This window comes from Trachinotus anak, unplaced genomic scaffold, assembly GCF_046630095.1.
Source record: "Trachinotus anak isolate AG129_WGS33_773 ecotype Australia unplaced genomic scaffold, CSIRO_AGI_Tana_v1 ptg000008l, whole genome shotgun sequence".
NCBI lineage: Eukaryota > Metazoa > Chordata > Actinopteri > Carangiformes > Carangidae > Trachinotus > Trachinotus anak.
The window spans coordinates 28707072-28727360 of NW_027273859.1; the positions used below are offsets into that span (position 1 = coordinate 28707072).

Genomic DNA, 20289 nt, shown 5'->3' on the forward strand with positions numbered 1-20289 from the left:
CTTCATCAGTTCATGAATCTGTCATTAGAGACAAACATGCGTCAATTTCAGTCTTTTTTTAAACAAAGCAGTCGAACGTTCTCTGGTTGCAGCCTCTCATTTGTTCACATTCTTCACCATTTGTTGCAGCTTTGAGCTAAAATGGTTTAAATTCATGTTTTTCCTCATCTCTCTAAACGTCATGATGACAATGTGATTTATGTGATAATGTGATAATGAATGTGATAATGAAAACTGAATCATCACATTGACGTAAGTATTCAGACACTTTGCTGTGAGAACTGAAACTTAGTTCAGGTTCCTCCATTATTGATCATCTCTGAGACGTTTCTGGACCTTGACTGGAGTCCAGCTGTGGTAAATCAGCTGATTGGACACACAGCTGCCTGCATCAGGTCTCACAGCTGACGGTGCAGCTCAGAGACGGGACTGTGTCCAGGCTCAGATCTGAGGACACAAAACAACTTTCCATATTTGAGGGATTGAAAAAAAAAAAAAATCCAATAATGAAATATTGGCTGATATTTGTCTTTTAAGAGAAATGTAAACAAAGGATCTCTTACATTTTGATTGAAGAGTGGCTGATGATACATTATATATTATTATAGTCAGCTGTTTTGTTGTGGTCAGTAACTAAAAGTTTCTCAGAAACAAACAAAAAGATTTTGTTTTAAAATGTTTCATCTGGTAGTTTGTCAGAAGGAAACTGATGAACAAATGTCAAGTTTTCAATATTTTCCTTCCCAGGTTAAAGCAGCAGGAGGACAGATTAGGCCCCGCCCCCTCCTCGTCAGGCCCCGCCCCCGGGCCAGGTCTTAACGAGAGCGCTGACGAACACCTGAGCCGACTGTTGGAGGAGAGAGACACTCTGCTGAGAACCGGCGTTTACACCCACGAAGACCGAATCATTGCCGAGCTCAACAGACAGATACAGGACGCCATGAGGGACAGAGGCAACCTCTGACCTCCGGAGCCGTCCAATCAGAGCCAGACCCACACCTGAGAGCAGGTGAACCAGCTGTGAGGATCATCAGAGCTTGGAGGCTGTTATACCTGCTTGACTCAGGTTTCTCAATCTTTTTGTCTGTTTTTCTGTCATCGAGCCTCATTCAGATCTGAACATTTAGAAAAACAGAATCAGATTCGCAGAACAAACGAGTTTTCATGTTAATACGTCGTCATTTTATCTGATCTGAACTTTTCCCACCAAATGTTGCCTTAAATCCAAAACACGATAAAATAAAACTGACCCAAAAAGCTCCAACAGGTTTATTATAACAGTTTATAAAATGCATAAAGTCAGTTTTACATATTTGCTGTAAATTAAAAACATAAATTTGAAATGATGGAAATCTTATCATGACAGACGGAAGCTGTTTTCACTAAACGGGAAAAGAAAGTCAGTTTGTCTTGGATATTACAATAATAAGATTAAAAGATATTTATCAGTTATACCTGCTTTAATTAGCTTTGATTGATTTTTCATCCTCTTCCAGCTGGAAGATATTTATGTCTGTTACTAAAGAAATTCTAGATTAAGCAGTTTGGGCAAAAATTTAAAACCAGATCAGAAATTTTCTCTGGTTTTCAGGTTAAATCAGCATCTTAAATATTTATTTTATATATTTAGGCAGGATCTCATAATTATGGGATGGTTTTCCTGTAACTGAGATCCACATTTTATAAACCTGAGATCTTTTCATGGATCACTCTTCATTATTATTATTATTATTGTTACAGTAAATCCAGTTCGCTTCTGTAGAAACATTATATTTGACCAGATAATCTGACATTTAGCGACAGATTAAAGAAATAATTCAACATTTTAGATTAAAACTCATCGCTCCTGCAGAGGCTGAAACATTCAGACTGATGTGAACCTGTGTTAAAAACTCTGAAACTACCTAAAATCACTAATTAACATATTTTATCTCATTGTTTTCTGTTTTCAAACAGAAAAACAACTTGTGGTTTTAAGATGTTCGCTGGATTTATTTCTTGTCATTAGTCAAAAGCAAATTATTATTTGTACAAATACTGAACTAGTCCATTAACATTTGTGGAGCACTGGAACTGACTAAATGTAATTAAATGTAATTAGATAAATTAAACATAACTATACATTAATTAAATAAAATAAAGTACATCAATGAATAATAGTTTATTAAGTAATTGAGTGTAAAAGAAACATGAAGCTTTGAATGTTTCCTTTAATCTATTTTTCCACATGGAACATTTTCAGTTTTCCTCGTGTTTGTGATGCGATGAGCAGGATTGTATCAAGCTTCGTTTTTATTTTTTACTCTTTATTTTATTTACTTAACTGTGTGTTGCTGTGAAAGTGTTTTAAACATTTTGTCAGTTCCAGGCTCCATAAACCTGAATGACCTCAGGTCACACTCGGCTGAGGTGGTTGAACCTGTGAAGTTAAACCAGCAAGAGAACTGATGACGTCCAGATGTTTGTTTATGTTTGTGTGCTGAAGATTTCAGATGTGATGTCTTCTCTTGTTGAGCCGTCAGTGTTGTGTTGTGTGTTTTTGTCTGTTGTCGTACCACAGCTAAAACTGATGACTTGTTCCAGTGTTGTGTAGCTCGTGCAGCGAGGCCGTCCCTGGAGCTGCTGGAGCTGCTGGGTGATGGAGGTTTTTGTCTGACAGCAGGTGGCGCTGCAGCCTCAGAAAACCTGCAGACACTTTTTAATTTATTATTTTTATCATCAGAGCAGAGACTGATCTGTGTGTTTGTCTGAAATAAATTATTTTGTTATAAACCTGCTGAGAGCTGTGTGTGTTTAATGTGTTTTTTAATATGAATATTTTCTACTTTATTAAAGTTATTAAGGAGCAGAGAGACACTAGAGATATTTTTACATCTGTGTACAAATAAAGATTAGTTAAATTCCTTTTTATTCACACATTTTATACATTCTGCTGTATTTTAATTTATTCTTTTTACAAGTAGATATTGAATTAAAACATTGATTTAACAGCTCAGAGACTGAGTCTAACTTTATGAATCAGGAATTATTGTAGTTTTTTTGTGAATTTTACATTTTCAGATTTTTGTCACCTCCTTTACTTAAAGGAGGTGAAAAAAATAACAGGGGAAATATAACATTGTCAAAATACTTAGTCTTAGTTTTAACTTACTCAGTTAAAAGAACAGAAATATCACCAGCAGGAAAGTGTTATATTATGATATTACATGATTTATAATGATAACTGAGTTTTAAGCAGTATTTTCATATTGTAACTGATTGAAGTGGAGGTTATTTTAACTACTTTTTGTACTTTAAACTTATCAATGTTTGTGTTTTATAAACTGATCTAAGTACAACAGTGTTACTGCCAACATGATAATACATTTTTAACTCAGTTTCATCACAACCAGAAACTCTTCTCGTCTCTACAAGATATTTTTATGCTATTATGACATATTTTCTTCTCACTGACATTACAGCCTATAATCGTCTTCAAGGAAATGATAGATGTGAAAGTTTCTTGTTATAGCAACTTACCAACCTACAATTTTATAACGACAAAAATTTGTTTTAACGAGCTACATCAGTGCAGCGAAATGACGATAATGTTTAGTGATATTAAAGATAAAGTGATATATTGTTATAGCACAGAAGGTTTCATGTAGAAGCTGAATATTTTGGTCCGAAGAAAGAGAGAAAATACTGTGACATAAAAACATGAAAAATATCTTGTAAATTGTGATTTTACAATTGTGATTTTTTTTCCCCATGGTTGCAGCAACACACTGCTGCAGCAAAGTAACCAGTAATTACAAGGATTCAATAAATGCAGTGAAATAGAAGCAGAGAGCTAAATACTCAAGTAAAGAACTTAAAAACTGAATTTGAGTAAATGTACTTAGTTACTTTGCACCAATGAAACATGAAGGTAATTAAATTAAAAATACTAAATAAAAGCCAAGAAGAAAACATCAAAAATACAGTAAATAAAAGGTTCAATAGTAAAAGTGTTTAGGGCTGAAAATGTAGAGCGAGAAAAGAAGCAGCTGGAGGTCGAGCGAGCGGGAACCAGACGGACGACACGTGTTATCACATGTACAACAACATGTGTGTTGACATCTGGGCCCTCAGTGCTGATGGTGAGCAGATGTTCCCAACACATCCATCTACTGAGAGGAGGAGGAGGGTGAAGAGGAGAGGAAGATAAGAGAGAGAGGCAGCGAAAAGAAAAAAAATTGATGTCGACGTCTAACGTGAAATCCTCCTCAAATATCTTATCATCTGTGTTTTTATCTGAAATTCCAGCTTGCAAAACTTGTTTTGACTGATAACTGACTGAATCACACACACACACACACACACACACACACACACACTTATACTCACATGGGAGAACGGTAAGGATCCATCAATTCAAGATTTCTAAAATAAAACATAGAAACTTTATCAGTAAAATGTTGGATTAAATCAAGTTCAATTGGCAAAACAGTCTCACTTCAAGGTCCATTTAGCAGCAGTTCTGGAGATTTTGGTCATATCACATGATCTTCCTCAGCAGATGGAGTTTGTTATGTGAAGTGTACATGTCCACGTCCCCAGTAATGTGTGTGCACTTCTCTTCCATGTTGATGATCGGGTGGGAAACCAGTTTAAACGAGTGTAAAGAGAAAACGACCACATGTCCTTCCCTCTGGGAGGTTTTTACCGGCAGCCGAATCATCCACAGAGGTGTCCTCCCCCCCGTCACAAATGACCAGGGGATTCAAACGGGTGGAAATACCAAATAAAGATGTGTCACATTAAAAATGAGTGATTCACCGGCACTCTACGGCAGACACGGGAAATCAGGGAAGAGTTAGAAGCTAAAACTGCTAATTTATGATCCAGACGTTCGGGAGGTTTTTACCAGCAGCCGAATCATCCACAGAGGTGTCCCCCCCCCGTCACAAATGACCAGGGGATTAAAACCAGCATAAACATCAAATAAAGCAGTGTCACTTTAAAAGTCAGCGATTCACCGGCGCTGTACGGCGGACACAGGACACTAGGGAAGAGTTGGGAGCTAAAACTGCTAATCTAGCTAACTGCTAATTTATGAACCAGGTAATCTGGAGGTTTTCACCAGTAGCCGAATCGTCCGCAGAGGTGTCGTCCCCCCCATCACAAATGACCAGGGGGTTAAAACAGGTAGAAACACCAAATAAAGCAGCGTCACTTTAAACACAGTGATTCACCTGAGCCGTACGGACACCGGGAATCAGACAAGATCTTTTTTTACCGGAATCATCCTGATCTCCGCGACGCTTCTCTGCGGACCAGGCGTCTGACAGTGTCTGGAAACTGAGACTCTTACCTCGATCACTTCCGACCCAGAAGATCGGGATGTTCTACAGCCGCTAATCCACCGAGCAGGAGACTCCCGGGTTCCCTGCCTGTGAGTGCCCTTCTCTCCGGCTCTGTTCACGGACTCTCTCCTCCTCTCCATCACAAATGACCAGAGGGTAAAAGACACCTGGATTAAAGCGGTTTCACTTTAGGAAGCAGTGATTTTCTCCGCGGACACAAGCAGCCGCTTCGCGTCTTTATCTAAAGTGAAAAACATTCAGAGAACCAAGCCGCTGACACATGCGCAGAGGGGATATGACATCATTGACAGGCGACCAAATGAAACGGAACATAACCATGATTAAAATCACAATTTCTCTGGTTCGGGAATTGCTATACTCATTTGGGATATTTTATATTATTAACAGTGATTCTTAAGTACATTACTCAAAATATTATATATAAGTCTAGTGATTTGCCGACATTTGAATGTGGAAAAGTTTCGTATTATAACTTTTCAGCTCTGACTGATCTGAGATCTGTGGATACCATGGATGTACTATATATATATATATATATATAGTATATAGTATGTATTATATAGTATATATAGTCTTATAATACATCCATGGTGGATACATTCACCGACAAACGGGCAGCGTCACCTGTAAAACAACACAAGGAAACAGCACAACACAAAGAGTCACAACCACAAGAATTAACAGAAAAATCACAAAAACAAATGAAACCACAGATCAAACGCATCTCATTCATCAAGTCTAACAACAAGAGGACGTGTGCAGACATGAACAGGACGCTTTGAGAAATTCTGCTATTCAAGGACTCCACCCTCACAGCTCGATAAAAAAAAGGTCAGGTTTACATCATATTCTGTCCAGGAAAAGGTTGATTTTTCCTGAACAGAATATGATGTAAACCTGACGGTGACACACTAGTTGTTTCCATGTTCAATGAAGTCGATCGTCGGTCACTGGTGTTGGGATTGGAGCTATCATGTAAGTCTGTTTTCTTTCTTTCTGTCTGTGTTTGTGCTTTCAGTGTTTGGTTGTGTTTCTTTAAATGCTGGGCCTCCACAGACTTCAGTGTGAACATGGAGGAGCTGTGAGTTAAACAGTTTGATCTGTTGTCGGTGCTGCAGGTTAAATAAAGTTCAGTTCAAATCTCTGCTGCCTTTCCTCACTGTTGATACGGGAAACACAATTTCCAACAAGTCAGTGAATCTCATCTCATCATTAGAGACACGACTTTCACACACACACACACACACACACACACACACGTAGACACACAAATGAAACAGAAGAGAAACTACAGGTGGAACACTTGAACTTACAATAAAATATAATGAAAAGCCCTGAAATAAAGCATAAGTAAAACTGACATCTGGTCGCGCAACTCATGAACATGAATTATATCATTAAAAACAATAATAGTGTTAATATGAGGACACACACACACACTCACACACACACACTCTGATATGTTTTAACCCTCCGTCAGGTTAACAGCAGGCAGATTTTCTCACAGTGAAACTTTCCCACTTTTCTCCTTCAACATGTTTCCAATTAAAATAAAAAAAATAACTCCACAGCTTCATGTGTAATTGGTTTTGAAAGTGCGACCTCTGTCTGCTTAATACCCCCGCTCCTCCTCCCTCCAGGAAATTCCACCAAAAGCAAACCTTACACCCATTAAGCCCACTTAAACACTGATGTCCTTTTTTCTATAATATCTTCTTCTTCTCTTGAAACTGTCACAGTCAATAAAAACATCCACAGCTCCCAGGTGGGTGGAGTTTCACCGAGTCACTTCACATGTTTTTCTTCTTTACTTGAGTTTTTTAATTCTGGGAGAATTTGTGTTTTTCCTCCACCTCATCTCAGAAGGAAAATGTTACCTTTTACAAACACTGAACAGCTGGAGTTACTTCTTACACTCAGTGAGATAATTATGGCTGTTGTTGGCTCTGAATCTCCAATAAATGTCAACGATTTTTAAAAATTTACTGTAGTGAGAAAACCAGTGGTGAAAGAAGTACTCAGCAGTACCACAGTGTAGGAATACAAAAGTACAAAAGTACTCGCATCGAAATACACTTGAAGTACCAGAAGTAAAAGTGTTCAGAATGATGTATGCTCATGTATATTATATCACTGTATTGTTGCACTGTGCAGCACATTGATGCTGCAGCTGGTAAAGTGGGACTGATGTTACCTGGTTTACATAAAGCTGAGCAGCTTGTGAACAGTTCAGTACATCAGAATTTATTTATTTATTATATTTTCTATGATTTATCTGAATCTGGAAAACAACTAGAGATTTAAAAAATGAGATCCATAAAAATGGAGTAAAAGTATATTTCCCTCTGAAACGTTGTGGAGTAGAAGTACAAAGAAGCAGAAAATGGAAATACTCAAGAAAAGAAGTACCTGAAATTTGAGTAAATGTACTCAGCACTGGACTGAGGTTCATCAGGTGACAAACAGCAGAACACATGAACCCTCACGATGATCTGTCAGTGTTTACATCTTGTTTTTTTCTGCCAAAAAGAAAGAATATTTTCATCATGTATCTGTACTTTAGACACATGGGTCTGTTTTACTGATTATAATATAATTTACTTTAGATTAGAAGTTAAATGTCACTGAGGAACTGTTTGTTTACAGTAACCACGTCTGCTTCAAACCTTCATTATTTATAATCTGCTGACATTCACCATCCCGGTGGTGACGATGATGATGTCAGTCCTCTTCTCCACAGCCATTATCAACACTTCCATTTTCCTTTCCACCTCAACCCAGTTTCCAAGTGATCAATTATTATGATTATGAAATTACTGATTACTAATGCATCGGCTTTTTGCTGTTGTTCTTTGTGAGAGGATCTGGATATATCTGTCACAATCTGTTTTTATGAATATGTTTTACAGTGTATCAGTCATGTTCTTTAGGGGGTTCCTCTCGCTGCACATACCTCCGTCCTTTTTCTTTTTTAACTTGTTCAAATAAATAAAACTCAAACTCGAAACAGTTAAAAAACATGATTTCCTCCTCAGCCTTGTTCCCCAGTCAGCAGTTTCTCTGTTTGTTTTTCTCTCTCACACTAACTGCTTTTAATTAAAACTACCACTTCCATAATCTCATTACATGTAATCTAATCCAGACTCACTCACATTCAAAAAAAGAGAAGAAAAAGACATGAAACCTTTGGTTGTGCGATCATTTGTTTGGCCTCTGGGTTTGGATCCGGTTCCCACGATGAAAAAACGGCTGTGATTGATGTCTGAAAGCTCCCACTCTGTTTGTTTTGGTGAATTTGTCGAATCCTCGAAGGAATAATCTCTGAAATCAGACTGGAAAATGGAAAGTCCAGTTTGTGTTTGCAGAGTGACAGAGCTGAGGTCAAGGCGGGGCTCTGTGTGTGTGTGTGTGTGTGTGCATTACAGATTATTAGCAGTAAGTAAAGGCAGCTGTTGATAGGTCACTAAATCTCCTGTGTGGCAGTTTATAAAAAACTCAAATCACAGTTCAGTGACAATCTGAGGGAACAGTGTTGGCCCCTCCTCTTTTTCTTAAACTGTCCAATCACAGTTGAGCAATAACTCAATAACTCTGAACTTTCCTGTTGTATTTAAAAGCTGAAATGTCGAACAGATGAATGAACTCGCTGCATCTCGTTTGATCAATATGTTCACAAATCGTAATGGAGACCAGTGAGCAGCTGTTTGAGAGGGTCTGCAGGTTCACCAAGACACAGTCAGGACCTTTTCAGCACCACACAGAACCCACTTTTATTCCTGGATCACCATCATACAGACCTGCCATTTTAAATTAAATAATAAAAATGGCAGGAAATGGATGGATGGATGGATCAAGCAGTTACAAATGATCAGCTGGTTTAAATTCATTTAGGTTTTCGCTCAGTATGAGTTGATGGTCTATCGAGGTCAGGCCTAGAAACACCAATGGGCCAATGTTCTGTTCTCTGACAACGGAAAAAGAAAAACATGTGAATGACAACAGCTTTACTGTGAATTCAGCTGTACTGAAATACTGTATAACTGAGCACAGAGAGGAGTAAACAGATAAGGGGCTGAAAGCTCATCCACCGCCGTCCAACAATATTCTAGGTTTGGTCTTGTTAGAGGTGGAGAACGTCTCCTGACAGCTGCTATCATACAACGTTCATCAATGCCGAGCAAAAGAAAACATTTAAAAAACTTCTGAATACCTTAAAAGTCTTTGTTTTGGGAGGGAATTAAATTAATTGGTTTTCAAGCTCTGCAGAGACCCTGTGTTTCCTGGTCAAGAAATATTTCAACACATTACTCACTTTAAAACTGTGATTAGTTGTTTTTGTACAGTTTAACAGACGAGATATAACATGTTAATGAGTGAGCTTTAGCGCTGAGAGACAGATGTGTTTATCTGTGGACAGAGTCCAGTTAACTGGTTCCCTCTGCTCCCAGTCTCTGTGCTAAACTGAGGCAGTTGGCTGCTGGTTGCAGTTTCATATCTAGTGTAGAAAACATGAGTGGCCTGAACATCTGACACTGACCTTTGGAAAATAAACGATGTTCCTGTGGCGTCGTGTCAGTGAACGATGTCGCACAATAAAAGCACAGAAAACGTCAGTGATAAGAATCAAAACTGGATTTCAGCTTTATTTCCTATGGAACATCTTTTTGGTTTTTGATCTGATTTTGTCATTCATTTAAAAAAAAAAAAAAGGGGGGGGGGGAATCATGCAAACAAGATCGAGTCAAAATGTAATCGTAAGAGTCTGTTTGACATGAGCGTTTTTCCCATCAGAGTCTGTCATTACAGAGGAAGTGATTATCATCATCAGAAGGTACGAGCAAGATCCAGTTTCTGTTCAGATGATCCCAGAGGTTCACATTTCAGCTTCAGAAACCTGGTGACACCACATTCAGCTTTGGGATTTAACTTTTCACTTTTAAAGAAGTTGTATTTTTATTTCCAACTTTCTTGATGGAAGATTGGAGTTAAAAAATAGCCTCTTTTAAACCCAAGTTCTCTCAAACAGGGACTGCCTACATTTCCCAGAATGCCTTTGAACAAAGCTGGAGAACAGGCCTGATGACACCTTAAGCCAGAGTTTTATAAGATAACCTCGAGCACACAGCAGAGGGGACTTTAAACATGGTAAAAAATCAAAGTGAAACTGATTTTTTAGGAAACTTCACTGTAGTTTATGGAAACATGAAAACATGTCAGTCAGGTGTTTGACCTGAAATAAACGGCAGCTGATGACGTTTGTCTCTCTGACAGTTATTGCTGGAGTCCGTCCTCTAGATCCTGACAGATGTGAACAGAAAGTGAATCTTCTCGTAGCTCTGGTTCATATTCACATTTGTTTTGTTCGTCACTGAGTCAAATTATTTCACTCAGTCCCACTGATACATCATATAAAATCCCATAGTTTGTATTTTTCTATATACAGCACAGGATGAATCAGCGTTTTGAATAAAGAGATGTCTCACTGAGGAACAGCACTGTTTTACCTTTAGTGACACAAACTCGTCTGTAAGGAAAGAGGAGAAGCTTTCACCTCCAAACACCTTGATTCATTATCAGATCACAGATCAATAACTGAAGAAGTTTGTTTTAAAATCATTGGTATAACTTCAAAGTCCATGTTTATCAAGTGGTAACACTTTGAGTCTTTTTAAATTATTGCTAGAACTGCAACATGTTTGCTCCTGAAATTAAGCAAACAGACAGTAACAGAAAAGTCAGAGTCCAAGAACCAAACAGGCTCGTTGTCAAAGAAACACGGTGGTTTGATTCCCAGTGCCAACACCGGCCTGAAGCTGGTGGCACCGCGGCTGATGTCCTGTCGTTCTGGGCCTGGACTGGCTCATCTTTGTTCCTCCAGTGGCAGAACAGAGCTCAATGTGCCGACACTCGACTCGAGAATTTTCAAAGTGTTTCCAATCTTGCTGCAGTGCACACTAGTTTCCAATGAGAATAAAATTATATTTCTATTTTTTTTCTACTGAGCACTGCCCTTCAAAGTGCGTAAACACTGGCTACAAGCTTGTCGTGACCCACACACAGAAAAACAGGTCAATATAATGCAGGTCGACATGGAAACAAATATGACGGAATAATTTCTTGTCAGTGATTTGTAAACTCTTCCAGACGTTTGTGTGTTAAAAGTAGAACAGTTCTCCTGCAGTGAAACGACCCCTGACTTTTGGTTTGGCTGTAGATTTACATCCAGCAGGTTCATCACTCTGTTGGTCTTTGGGAGGAAAAGTTACAGTTTTTATATTTATCATCATTATTAAAGCTTTTTTAACTCTCAGGCACAAAAACCTATTTGGTGTTCATGTAGTAACTGTGCTTCACCCTCACTCATTTGAATACAAAGTGTATCGTAATGACACAGGACTATTTACACATCTGAGATTGCTTGTGAATGGACTCAAACTTGCACTGTGTAGCAAATATACTCTGTGAGACAACACGTATCATGAACAAGTCTTTTTCAGAACCAAAAACATGTTTGCCCTTCTTGGATTTTATGAAACAATGTGAGAAATGTTCACCTGAAAATGTTTTAAAAACCAAGATGAGAAAAAAACGTAAACTGACTTTAACTAAGTCTGTTTTTAAAATGTGCTGTGTCAGTTTCAAACATATTCAAACACATTTCTATGAACTGTGGGATTATTTCTATGAGAAATCACATCTTTTATCTCTTCATTATTTCCCTCCGACCCTCACCATCGTTTTCCAAACATCAGAGCTGCAAAAATTAAATAATCAACATTTTCAAACAAAAGTGCCCGAAGCATGATATGAGCAGGAAGATAAATATAATTTATGTTTATTTTGTCCCTTCTTTTTCTTGTCTGTCTTTTTTTTTTTTTTTTTTACAATACATACTCCTTGTCTTTTTGTTGTGTTCATTTTGTGTTGTAAAACCGAGCGTTGTCCTCGTTTGTGTTGTTGCTCGTTGTGCATCCTCAGTCTGTTTGCTTTGGTCGCGCCCTCATTTGGCATCGTTGTTGCAAAAAGAAGAAAGAAACCGAGAAGTAAAGCTACATACAGACCATCAGTCTGAATTTTTTGGTATTTCATTGTTTTTGTCCCGGTTTCAAGAAAGAGTTTTCTTTGGAGGGAAAACGTGATGGGATTCCCAAAAGTCTCCAATAAATATCCTTGTCCAAAAAATCTTTGTTAGTCAGTCCGCCTCCTCCATCTGAGGGTTAGGTTGCTGCTCCGCTGGAAGGAGAAGGTTCTTTGGTTTGGTTGAATCAGGATTCTCTCCAGCAGGACGAGTGCAGCTTTAACGTCGCTCCTCTCCAGACGTCAGTCAGTCAGTGAAGTCAAAGAGCTGTAAACAGTCAGACTACGTCCACACTAAGCCGCCAAATCGGAAAAGGCTCTGAAAGAATGGCGTCCTGAAGATTTCTGTCCGCACTGAAACACCAGGATCCATCATCGCCTGTGGTGTGTTTTAATACAGACCAACTGATAAACTGTGTCCAGGTCTACGTCACCAAATATCAAATATTCATTTAGTTTAGGTTTTCTCAGATGACTGCAAATTATATGAAATAAACTGATGAATAAAAACTATCCTCGTCTTACGTTGACTGTGTTTATATATATATATGTGTGTGTATATATATATATATATATATATATATATATATATATATATATATACACACGTGTGTGTGTGTGTGTGTGTGTGTGTGTATTTATAGGCAGGCGATGAATAACAACTGATCAAGGCCTCAGTCTTACTCTGAGCTTTCTGGTTTCACTATAGGTCTATTGAAGTAGGCTGGAAAATAAAACCATGATTAAATCTGAATTAATCTAAATATGACCAAATAAAAGATCCACATCGCAGATGTTGGAATTTCTGGTCGTGATAAAATGTGTCACAACAGACCATAAATGAAGCGTTGTGGTGCTACAGAGACGCCTCAGCCTGCAAATCTTATTCTCCAGAACATGTTTGTTTGGTGCCCAACAGAATTCACATCATCATCATTTTAATATTTGTTTCAGGAAAAATGATCATTCCAACTGAAATCATGATTTAAATCATAAGATCTGACAAAATAATCAGTATTTCTTTTGCATATGGTTCAGCTCTAATTTAAAAAACAGTTTTCTTCCTGTGAACGTCATGGAAGCTGTTGTAAAAAGATTTATATCCATTCAGTTTCAGAAAGGAGCCACCTGGTGAAGACGCTGTGTCCTCTCTGCTCTGTGTCTTATCTAAAGCAGATCGGATGCTCCAGTCGAGCTCCTGTAAACCAGGAAGCTGCCGTTGTCACGCTGGATGGATGGATGTGGCTTTATTGTCACTGTAACAGTACAAGTACAATTGCAGCGAAATTACAACAATCACCCCGTCAACACATAACATAACAGGATAACTGTAGCAAAAAGGGGGGGGGGATAAACATGTGGAGAGTAGAGGAGAAAAAAAAAAGAAATAAACCCAAACTATACTCCCAGCTGTGTGTGGATGGAAGGTGAAAATACAGAGAAAAAGATGCATTTTCAAATTCAGCTGCCTTAATGTGGATGTGGTCTCAGTCAGTCAACAGTCAGTCAACAGTCAGTCAACAGTCGGGGGTTAATCCACCTCGATGGACTCGCTGCTTTCGTTCACTGGTTTACACTCATTGGGAAGTCGCTGATGGCGGCTGAGCTGAGTGGCCTGTGTGAAGCTGCGGTCGCAACGCTCACACCTGACACACACACACACACACACACAGAAATACAGATAGAGAAACACACAAACAGACAGTGATTAGTTTTAGAGTTTGCATGTAGAGCAGGTCAGAAAAAAACACGTGGCACCACTAAAGAGAAAGACAACGACACTAAACACCACAAACACACAGACACAACCTTTAGGCCTGTTGCCACACATGTACACACACACACACACACACACCTGCCTGTTAACTCTAATATCCAGTGACAGTATAAAGTGTGTGTGAGGCCCAGCGGAGCAGCAAGCTGTAATTGTTGCCCTGATCTTCACAACCTGACCAGCAAATTACACACACACACACACACACACACACACACACACACACACACACACACACACACACACACACACACACACACACACACACAAACACACACACTCCACCTGTCAATAATCTATCTAGCAGGCTGGGAAGGTATTCCCATCTCTCTCTCTCTCACTGTCACACTCACTCTCACACACACACACAGTCCTGATAAGGCAGCATCACTGTCACTTCCAATAGAAAGAGAGAAGAGAGGGAGCTTTTAGTCTGAGCAAGGGGGGCAAGGGGGCAGTTAAATGTATATAAATGTGTGTGTGTGTGTGAGAGCAGGCTCTTCAAAGAGAAAGCTGCATTGAGGTATTGGACTCAACAGGCCTGAAACAAGACTAACATGCTGTTAGATAGATAGGAGGATGGGGGGGGGGGGGGGGGGGGGGGGGGTGTTAGATAAGAGAGGAGACACATTTTTTTGTATTGAAGCTCGACACCAGAGTCGACTCAACAGACATTTAGAGGCTCTTTGACTTTAGGCTTTGCTCATTATAAAAATAAAAATATTATTAAATTAATGGTTAAAGCAGGGCTGGAGGAACAGGCACAGATTTAATTTCTTTATAGTGGTTTGAATTTAACCTTGTCCAGACATCGTCCTCCATGTCTGTGCATCCCCCAGAATCAAACTGTCCCTATTCAGACCAGTGAAGGATTTTAACACTGCAGCTCTGTTATGTGTTTTTAAGCTCTGTGACTCTACAGGAAATGTTTATTGTTGGTTTTAGTGTCTGCTGAGGCTTTGCTGAAAATATTAAATGAACAACTTACACATAACTGTGAGAGTCAGCATGTCTCAGACTGGACATGGAAAGTCTCTGGTATTTTTGTGCCTGGTCAGAATAATGAGGTGGTGCAGCAAATTTAATCTGCACGTACTGGAGACTTGGTGAACTTGTAACAACTTGCAGGTTGTGCGACACAGCTAATACGTTAACTTCCTCCATTTTGGGTTCACCAGCTCAACATGGTCATTATCAGTCCATGGTACAAATTCCAAAGTCAAACTTCACTGAAATTGATCCACTTTGTCTCTTAAAGCAGATCAACTCTCATGAGTTCAGTGACATTGATGGATTCTAAGAAACAGAACTTATAATAAATAATAATATGCAACACTTGTTGTCAAAAGGACATAAACATACACTGCACCATGACATCAAATCACAGTCTGAAACCACAGCGTCTCTGTATTAAATCAAAAACAAAGTTTCAGGCCCTTCTTGACAAACACAACACAATCAAGTACAAGGTTAAGTCATTCTGTCAGGGAACTTCCCACATTCTGGTGAAGTCAGATCTCTAACTCTCTTTAAAAGACTGATTCCTTTAAAAAATAGAGGCAGTAACAGAAACTATAAAAGATCTTCTACATTTGGTTTTGCTCCACTAAAGCAGAATGACAGAAACTGAAGTTTCTTCCCATCATACAATTGACTCTAGCCAATGTTATAATCTTGCACAAATGCATCCGATAGTATTTTCCAGTCATCACATGAGAACTAAGGATTGTAAGTTCTGTATATTTAAACATGTGCGTGAGGCATCTTACACACTTGTAAACAACAGTATTTATTCTGGAAAGATTTCCAGCAGATGGATCTTCCACATGAGTCTTTCTCATTTTGCAAATTTTCTTACAGCACCAGAAAAAGAAAACAGACGCCTGACTGAACTGAGCTGCTCTGCCCTCAAGGTGGACGTTCCTGTTCCTATTTGTCTGTAAATCTACGAAACCACAACAGCTACCAACATCAAAGCGTCTCTGAAGCTTCTCTGTCACAGCGACTTATCCACCAGGACAGACACGAAGACGGTTCTCCTGCAGAACAAAGACCTGAGCTGAAATAAGGCGGCTGGCTATTGACCAGCCAACGTCTGTTACCAGCCGCCTCCTTCTTTTCTCAGCAGGGAAAAATAACGTTGAGCAGTTTGTCCTGACAAAATGACAGAGGCAGCTTTAATCAATTTTCTCTCAAGGATCAGTGAAGTTTCAGCTCAGCTTTTATCTTAATCTCTTGTGTGGGACGGGACAGAGCGAAGGGCTGATGGGACCAGAAACAGGCGGAGAGACATGTTCAAGAACTCTCCATCAGCATCATCAGCATTCAGGCCATGACTCTGATCACCTCCTTGACTACAAAACTACAAGCGTCACCATTTTCTCCCAGAATTCACTGCTTGTAGGTGAGTTTGTGATTAACCTGCAGCTCCAGTTAGATACATATTAAACTTATTTGAGGTCCATTTCTGATAACATTCAATCGGATGCTTTACTGTAAAGGGAAAGTGTTGCTTCTAGTGACGAACCCACTGAGAGTAAACAGCCAGCTCTACAGCTTTTAGACTCTTTTAGCTCATTGTTTTGGTTCTCCAGCTGTGTCTCAGGTTTGCACCAAACTCTTTGATAATCCAATGCTACACTATCTAAAATGTTAATGCAGTTGTAGAAGAAAATATAAAAATTATAAAACATTGTGTAGCTTGCCAAGCGGTTAACAAATGTGTCTTCATGATTTGTTGTGTAATTGTTCATTTTAGTGTAAGTTTGCTCTATATCTAGTTTGTCACTGTCACTGTCCAAGTTGTGGTGATGTTGAAAACACTCAAATCCACATCTGGTTCTGAACCTCAGCTGTGAACATCAGCAGTGGGCTTGTGTCACAGGAAACTTATTATAAGATTCTGCTATAATCAAAGGTCTAAACAGACGGAGTCATATCTACAGATTGTAACACCCCTGGAGTCATAACTGTGACACAACTAACCCTAACAAGAAACCAGGAGCATCTTGTTACATGTCTTGAATCTACTTATCTCACACAATCCTTCCTCTTTGTTTCTCTCAGGTATTTAAAGTTGTGATGTTTTTGTGTGCGGTGCTGAACAGAAAACAGTGGAACAATGTAACAGCAGAGAAAACAGCAGCAGCAGTTTGACAGGCTCCACAGTCCAGCGAGTATCGGTGCTGAAAAGCTGCCGACCACACAGAATCTCTGCCTCCGTCTCCTCAGCAGGAAAATAAAGTTGAGCGTTTTCCTCCTGACAAAGTGACAGTGGCAGCTTTAATCTATCCGCCGCGGCGTCCGAAAGGAGATAACTCCCCGAGGCCATCGATCCGCTAAAGATTTCTGACGCCCGTCCATGATTGTCTTTGTCCCGCTCTGCCTCCACCGAGACTCTGAAGTGCTGATGAAAAGGTTCGGGGTTTCCTCCGATTGCTTATTAAGAACGCTGATTTGCTTTAACCGTATTTCTCACTGGCGTTTGTCGTTTCACTTTTTCACCGTGATCTCTTGTTCCTTCACGCTCTTCCTCTCCCTCATTTTCTCACTCATTCTTCTCGCCCTTTCACTCTCCACATCAATGACAGGTACGGATTTCTCTGATTGCTTATTAAGAGTGTTAATTTGCTTCTACCAGCTTTCCCCTGATACGTGTCCTCTACATTTCCCACAACTCAAATCCCTTATTTTGCTTTCTTCACTTTCTTTTATGTCTCTTACTCTTTGTCCTCCTGCCCTCTGCCTGAACACTGACCTCTCTGTCCACTGGGAGTGTCCTTATTGTCCCACACTGCTGACAGGATGACAGCAGCATCCAGAAACCTCTAATTGCTCTGAGGCTCGTCCTCTAATTATATCAGTCTGCACAGAGCGAACAAATGGAAATGAGCGGTCTCCGTGTGCAGAGATTCATTACCAGGCTGCTAACTGCTATGATGGAGCTTCTTCTGTATTTACACTGATTGTTGTGGGGCTGTTTGCTGATGCTCTGGTCCACACTGATTTACAACGAGCAAAACACAAGAACCAGGCGAGAGTTTGCACGATGGTTAACATCACACACAGCAGATAGTGAAGTGCGTAAAGGTCAGAGGTCACACCAGCTTTGACAGGACATGGAGAAAAATATTCCCATATCCACATCATGAATAATGGAAAAACACCTCAGACAGAAATTAAGTCCATAAAAGATGGAGAATTAATTTTTTTGGGACATAAGCAAAATGTTCCAGGGTTTAAATATTTGTAACAGTAATTCCATTTTTGTGTCGTGCTTTCTTAAGAAAGTGTGCTGTTGATTTAAAAAAATACATTAGCACAGGCTGATATGTCTTAAATATTTACCCTGATAATTTATGCTCCAGAGTGAACCCAGGTGAGATGATGCTGTAATTTGAGAAGTTAGAGAAGTTACGGCTTCAGTTTTGGACAAGCTTCACTTGTTTGACTGAATTGTTTGTTGTCTGGCTGCATTGGTCATATTGAACCAACAATGATCCTTATTTATAATTATGAGCATTTCTTGGTCATTTCATGTCAATAGGGTCAGGAAAGGAATCCATGTGACCTTTGACCCTTTGAGCTGATCTATGGATCACTGAGCTTTATGCTGCCCTGGACACAGTCACTTTAAGAATCATACGACATTGGTCTCGCAGTGGTTGTGTTCTGAAAAACTGTCCAACTTCTCTATTGATTCAGACAGATTTCACATGAAAGCTTTTCAACTTTAAGTTAATTCTATTTCATATTAATTTATATTATACAATAATTAATGCTAATTAATCAACAGTCATTTAAAGAACTGTAAGTGCTACAGCATCTGGAATTCTCCAGTTTTTATCAAATAAGACTTAATCTTGGTAAATAGGTGGATGCTTTTTTAGCACCTTCAAAATAAAGGCCTTCTAGTTTTTATTCAGTGGGAAGTTTCTACTGTGAAGCAGCAGCAGGAGGTTTTTCAATTTGTATTAGTTTACTACACCAATAGATAGTAAAGCAGAAGGTGTTATTACACGGCAGGTGTCAGTAGGTGTAGTTAGTAGAGCAGAAATGTTTTATGACTAAAAATTAAATATTAATATATAATTTACTATTTTAATGAGAATATTTTTCCTGCAATATATAATAAAATAATACTGAAACTAAATCACGGTTATATCAAAGCTTCTGAGAAGCAGTGAGTGTTTTACATGTACTGATAAACCAAGATAAACCACAGATAGATGAAATTATTACAGTGGCCTGTCAGCTTGTTACCTGAGGGATTTAGTTTAGACTGTGGCTACACTGGTTGTATTTGGTTGTTTTCATTCATCAGAAAGATCTTAAGAAAATGTGACATCACGCCACATGACAGCTGGGGTGTCAGGAAGCAGAAGTGAGGGTGTCAGCAGGTAGTGAAGAGGAAGTCAGTGGGTGTTAGCTGGGTGTTGTATCTAAGTGGAAGTGGTCAGCCCAGCTCCAGCCTGCAGCAGGTGGGAGGGAGCAGAGAGTCGGGTGGGTTGGGTGGGTGGGGGTACTCACTGTTACTTACTTGAACGGCTTCTCTCCGGTGTGCGTGCGGATGTGGTTGTTGAGTGTCGTGGCCCCAGCGAAGGCCCGGCCGCAGTATCCACATTTGAAGGGTCGGTCACTCGAGTGCGTCACCACGTGGTTCCTCAACTCTGACGGCTGAGAGAAGGACTGGGAGCAGTGGCCACACTGGTACGGCCTGAGGGAGAGACAGGTGAGACAAGTGTGAGGAGGAGGGTGTCTGCGGTGTTCAAGGTCTTTTTTTAATTTTAAAACTTACATCTCTATATATATATATATATATATATATATATATATATATATATATATATATATATATATATATACACACATACATACACATATACACAAACATAGAATGAGATAATCAAATGTTGCAAATGTCTCAACAAGCCAACAGGTCTTGTTTTCGATGTTTTAATGTCATGAAATGTTTTCTTAATGTTGCACCGTCCAGGAGTAGCACTCAAATCTTGTTGTATTTTATACAATGACAATAAAGCTTTCAATCAATCAATAAATACAACAACCTAAAAATAAGGCACACAAGGA

At 39.2% G+C, this 20289-nt stretch overlaps 2 protein-coding genes and 1 long non-coding RNA gene across 11 annotated transcripts in view; 1 reads left to right on the top strand and 2 right to left on the bottom strand.

The window, feature by feature from the left end:
* Positions 1–2777, top strand: part of cep120 (centrosomal protein 120) — a 28027-nt gene extending 25250 nt beyond the window's left edge. For 3 of the 5 annotated variants that reach the window (XM_071483991.1, XM_071483992.1, XM_071483990.1), the window contains exon 20: positions 748–2777. In XM_071483991.1, the coding sequence (XP_071340092.1) occupies positions 748–964 (217 nt within the window). In that variant the 3' untranslated portion in view covers positions 965–2777. The remainder of the gene's footprint in view (positions 1–747) is intronic. The other 2 variants (XR_011691722.1, XR_011691723.1) reach the window with 2 other exon arrangements.
* Positions 2778–4086: 1309 nt separating this feature from the next.
* On the bottom strand, positions 4087–5829 carry LOC139624692 (uncharacterized). The gene is made up of 3 exons (XR_011691725.1): positions 5336–5829; positions 4369–4404; positions 4087–4151 (listed from the first exon to the last, which is right to left on the bottom strand). It is a non-coding gene; the product is annotated as an uncharacterized lncRNA (long non-coding RNA).
* A 959-nt stretch (positions 5830–6788) lies between these two features.
* The window catches only part of prdm6 (PR domain containing 6), a 93554-nt gene continuing 80053 nt past the window's right edge, over positions 6789–20289 (bottom strand). For 3 of the 5 annotated variants that reach the window (XM_071484003.1, XM_071484006.1, XM_071484005.1), the window contains exons 8-9: positions 19739–19915; positions 6789–8680 (exon numbers count right to left, since the gene is read on the bottom strand). In XM_071484003.1, the coding sequence (XP_071340104.1) occupies positions 8503–8680; positions 19739–19915 (355 nt within the window). In that variant the 3' untranslated portion in view covers positions 6789–8502. Of the gene's footprint in view, positions 8681–12157; positions 14072–19728; positions 19916–20289 lie in introns of those variants that run through there. The other 2 variants (XM_071484004.1, XM_071484007.1) reach the window with 2 other exon arrangements.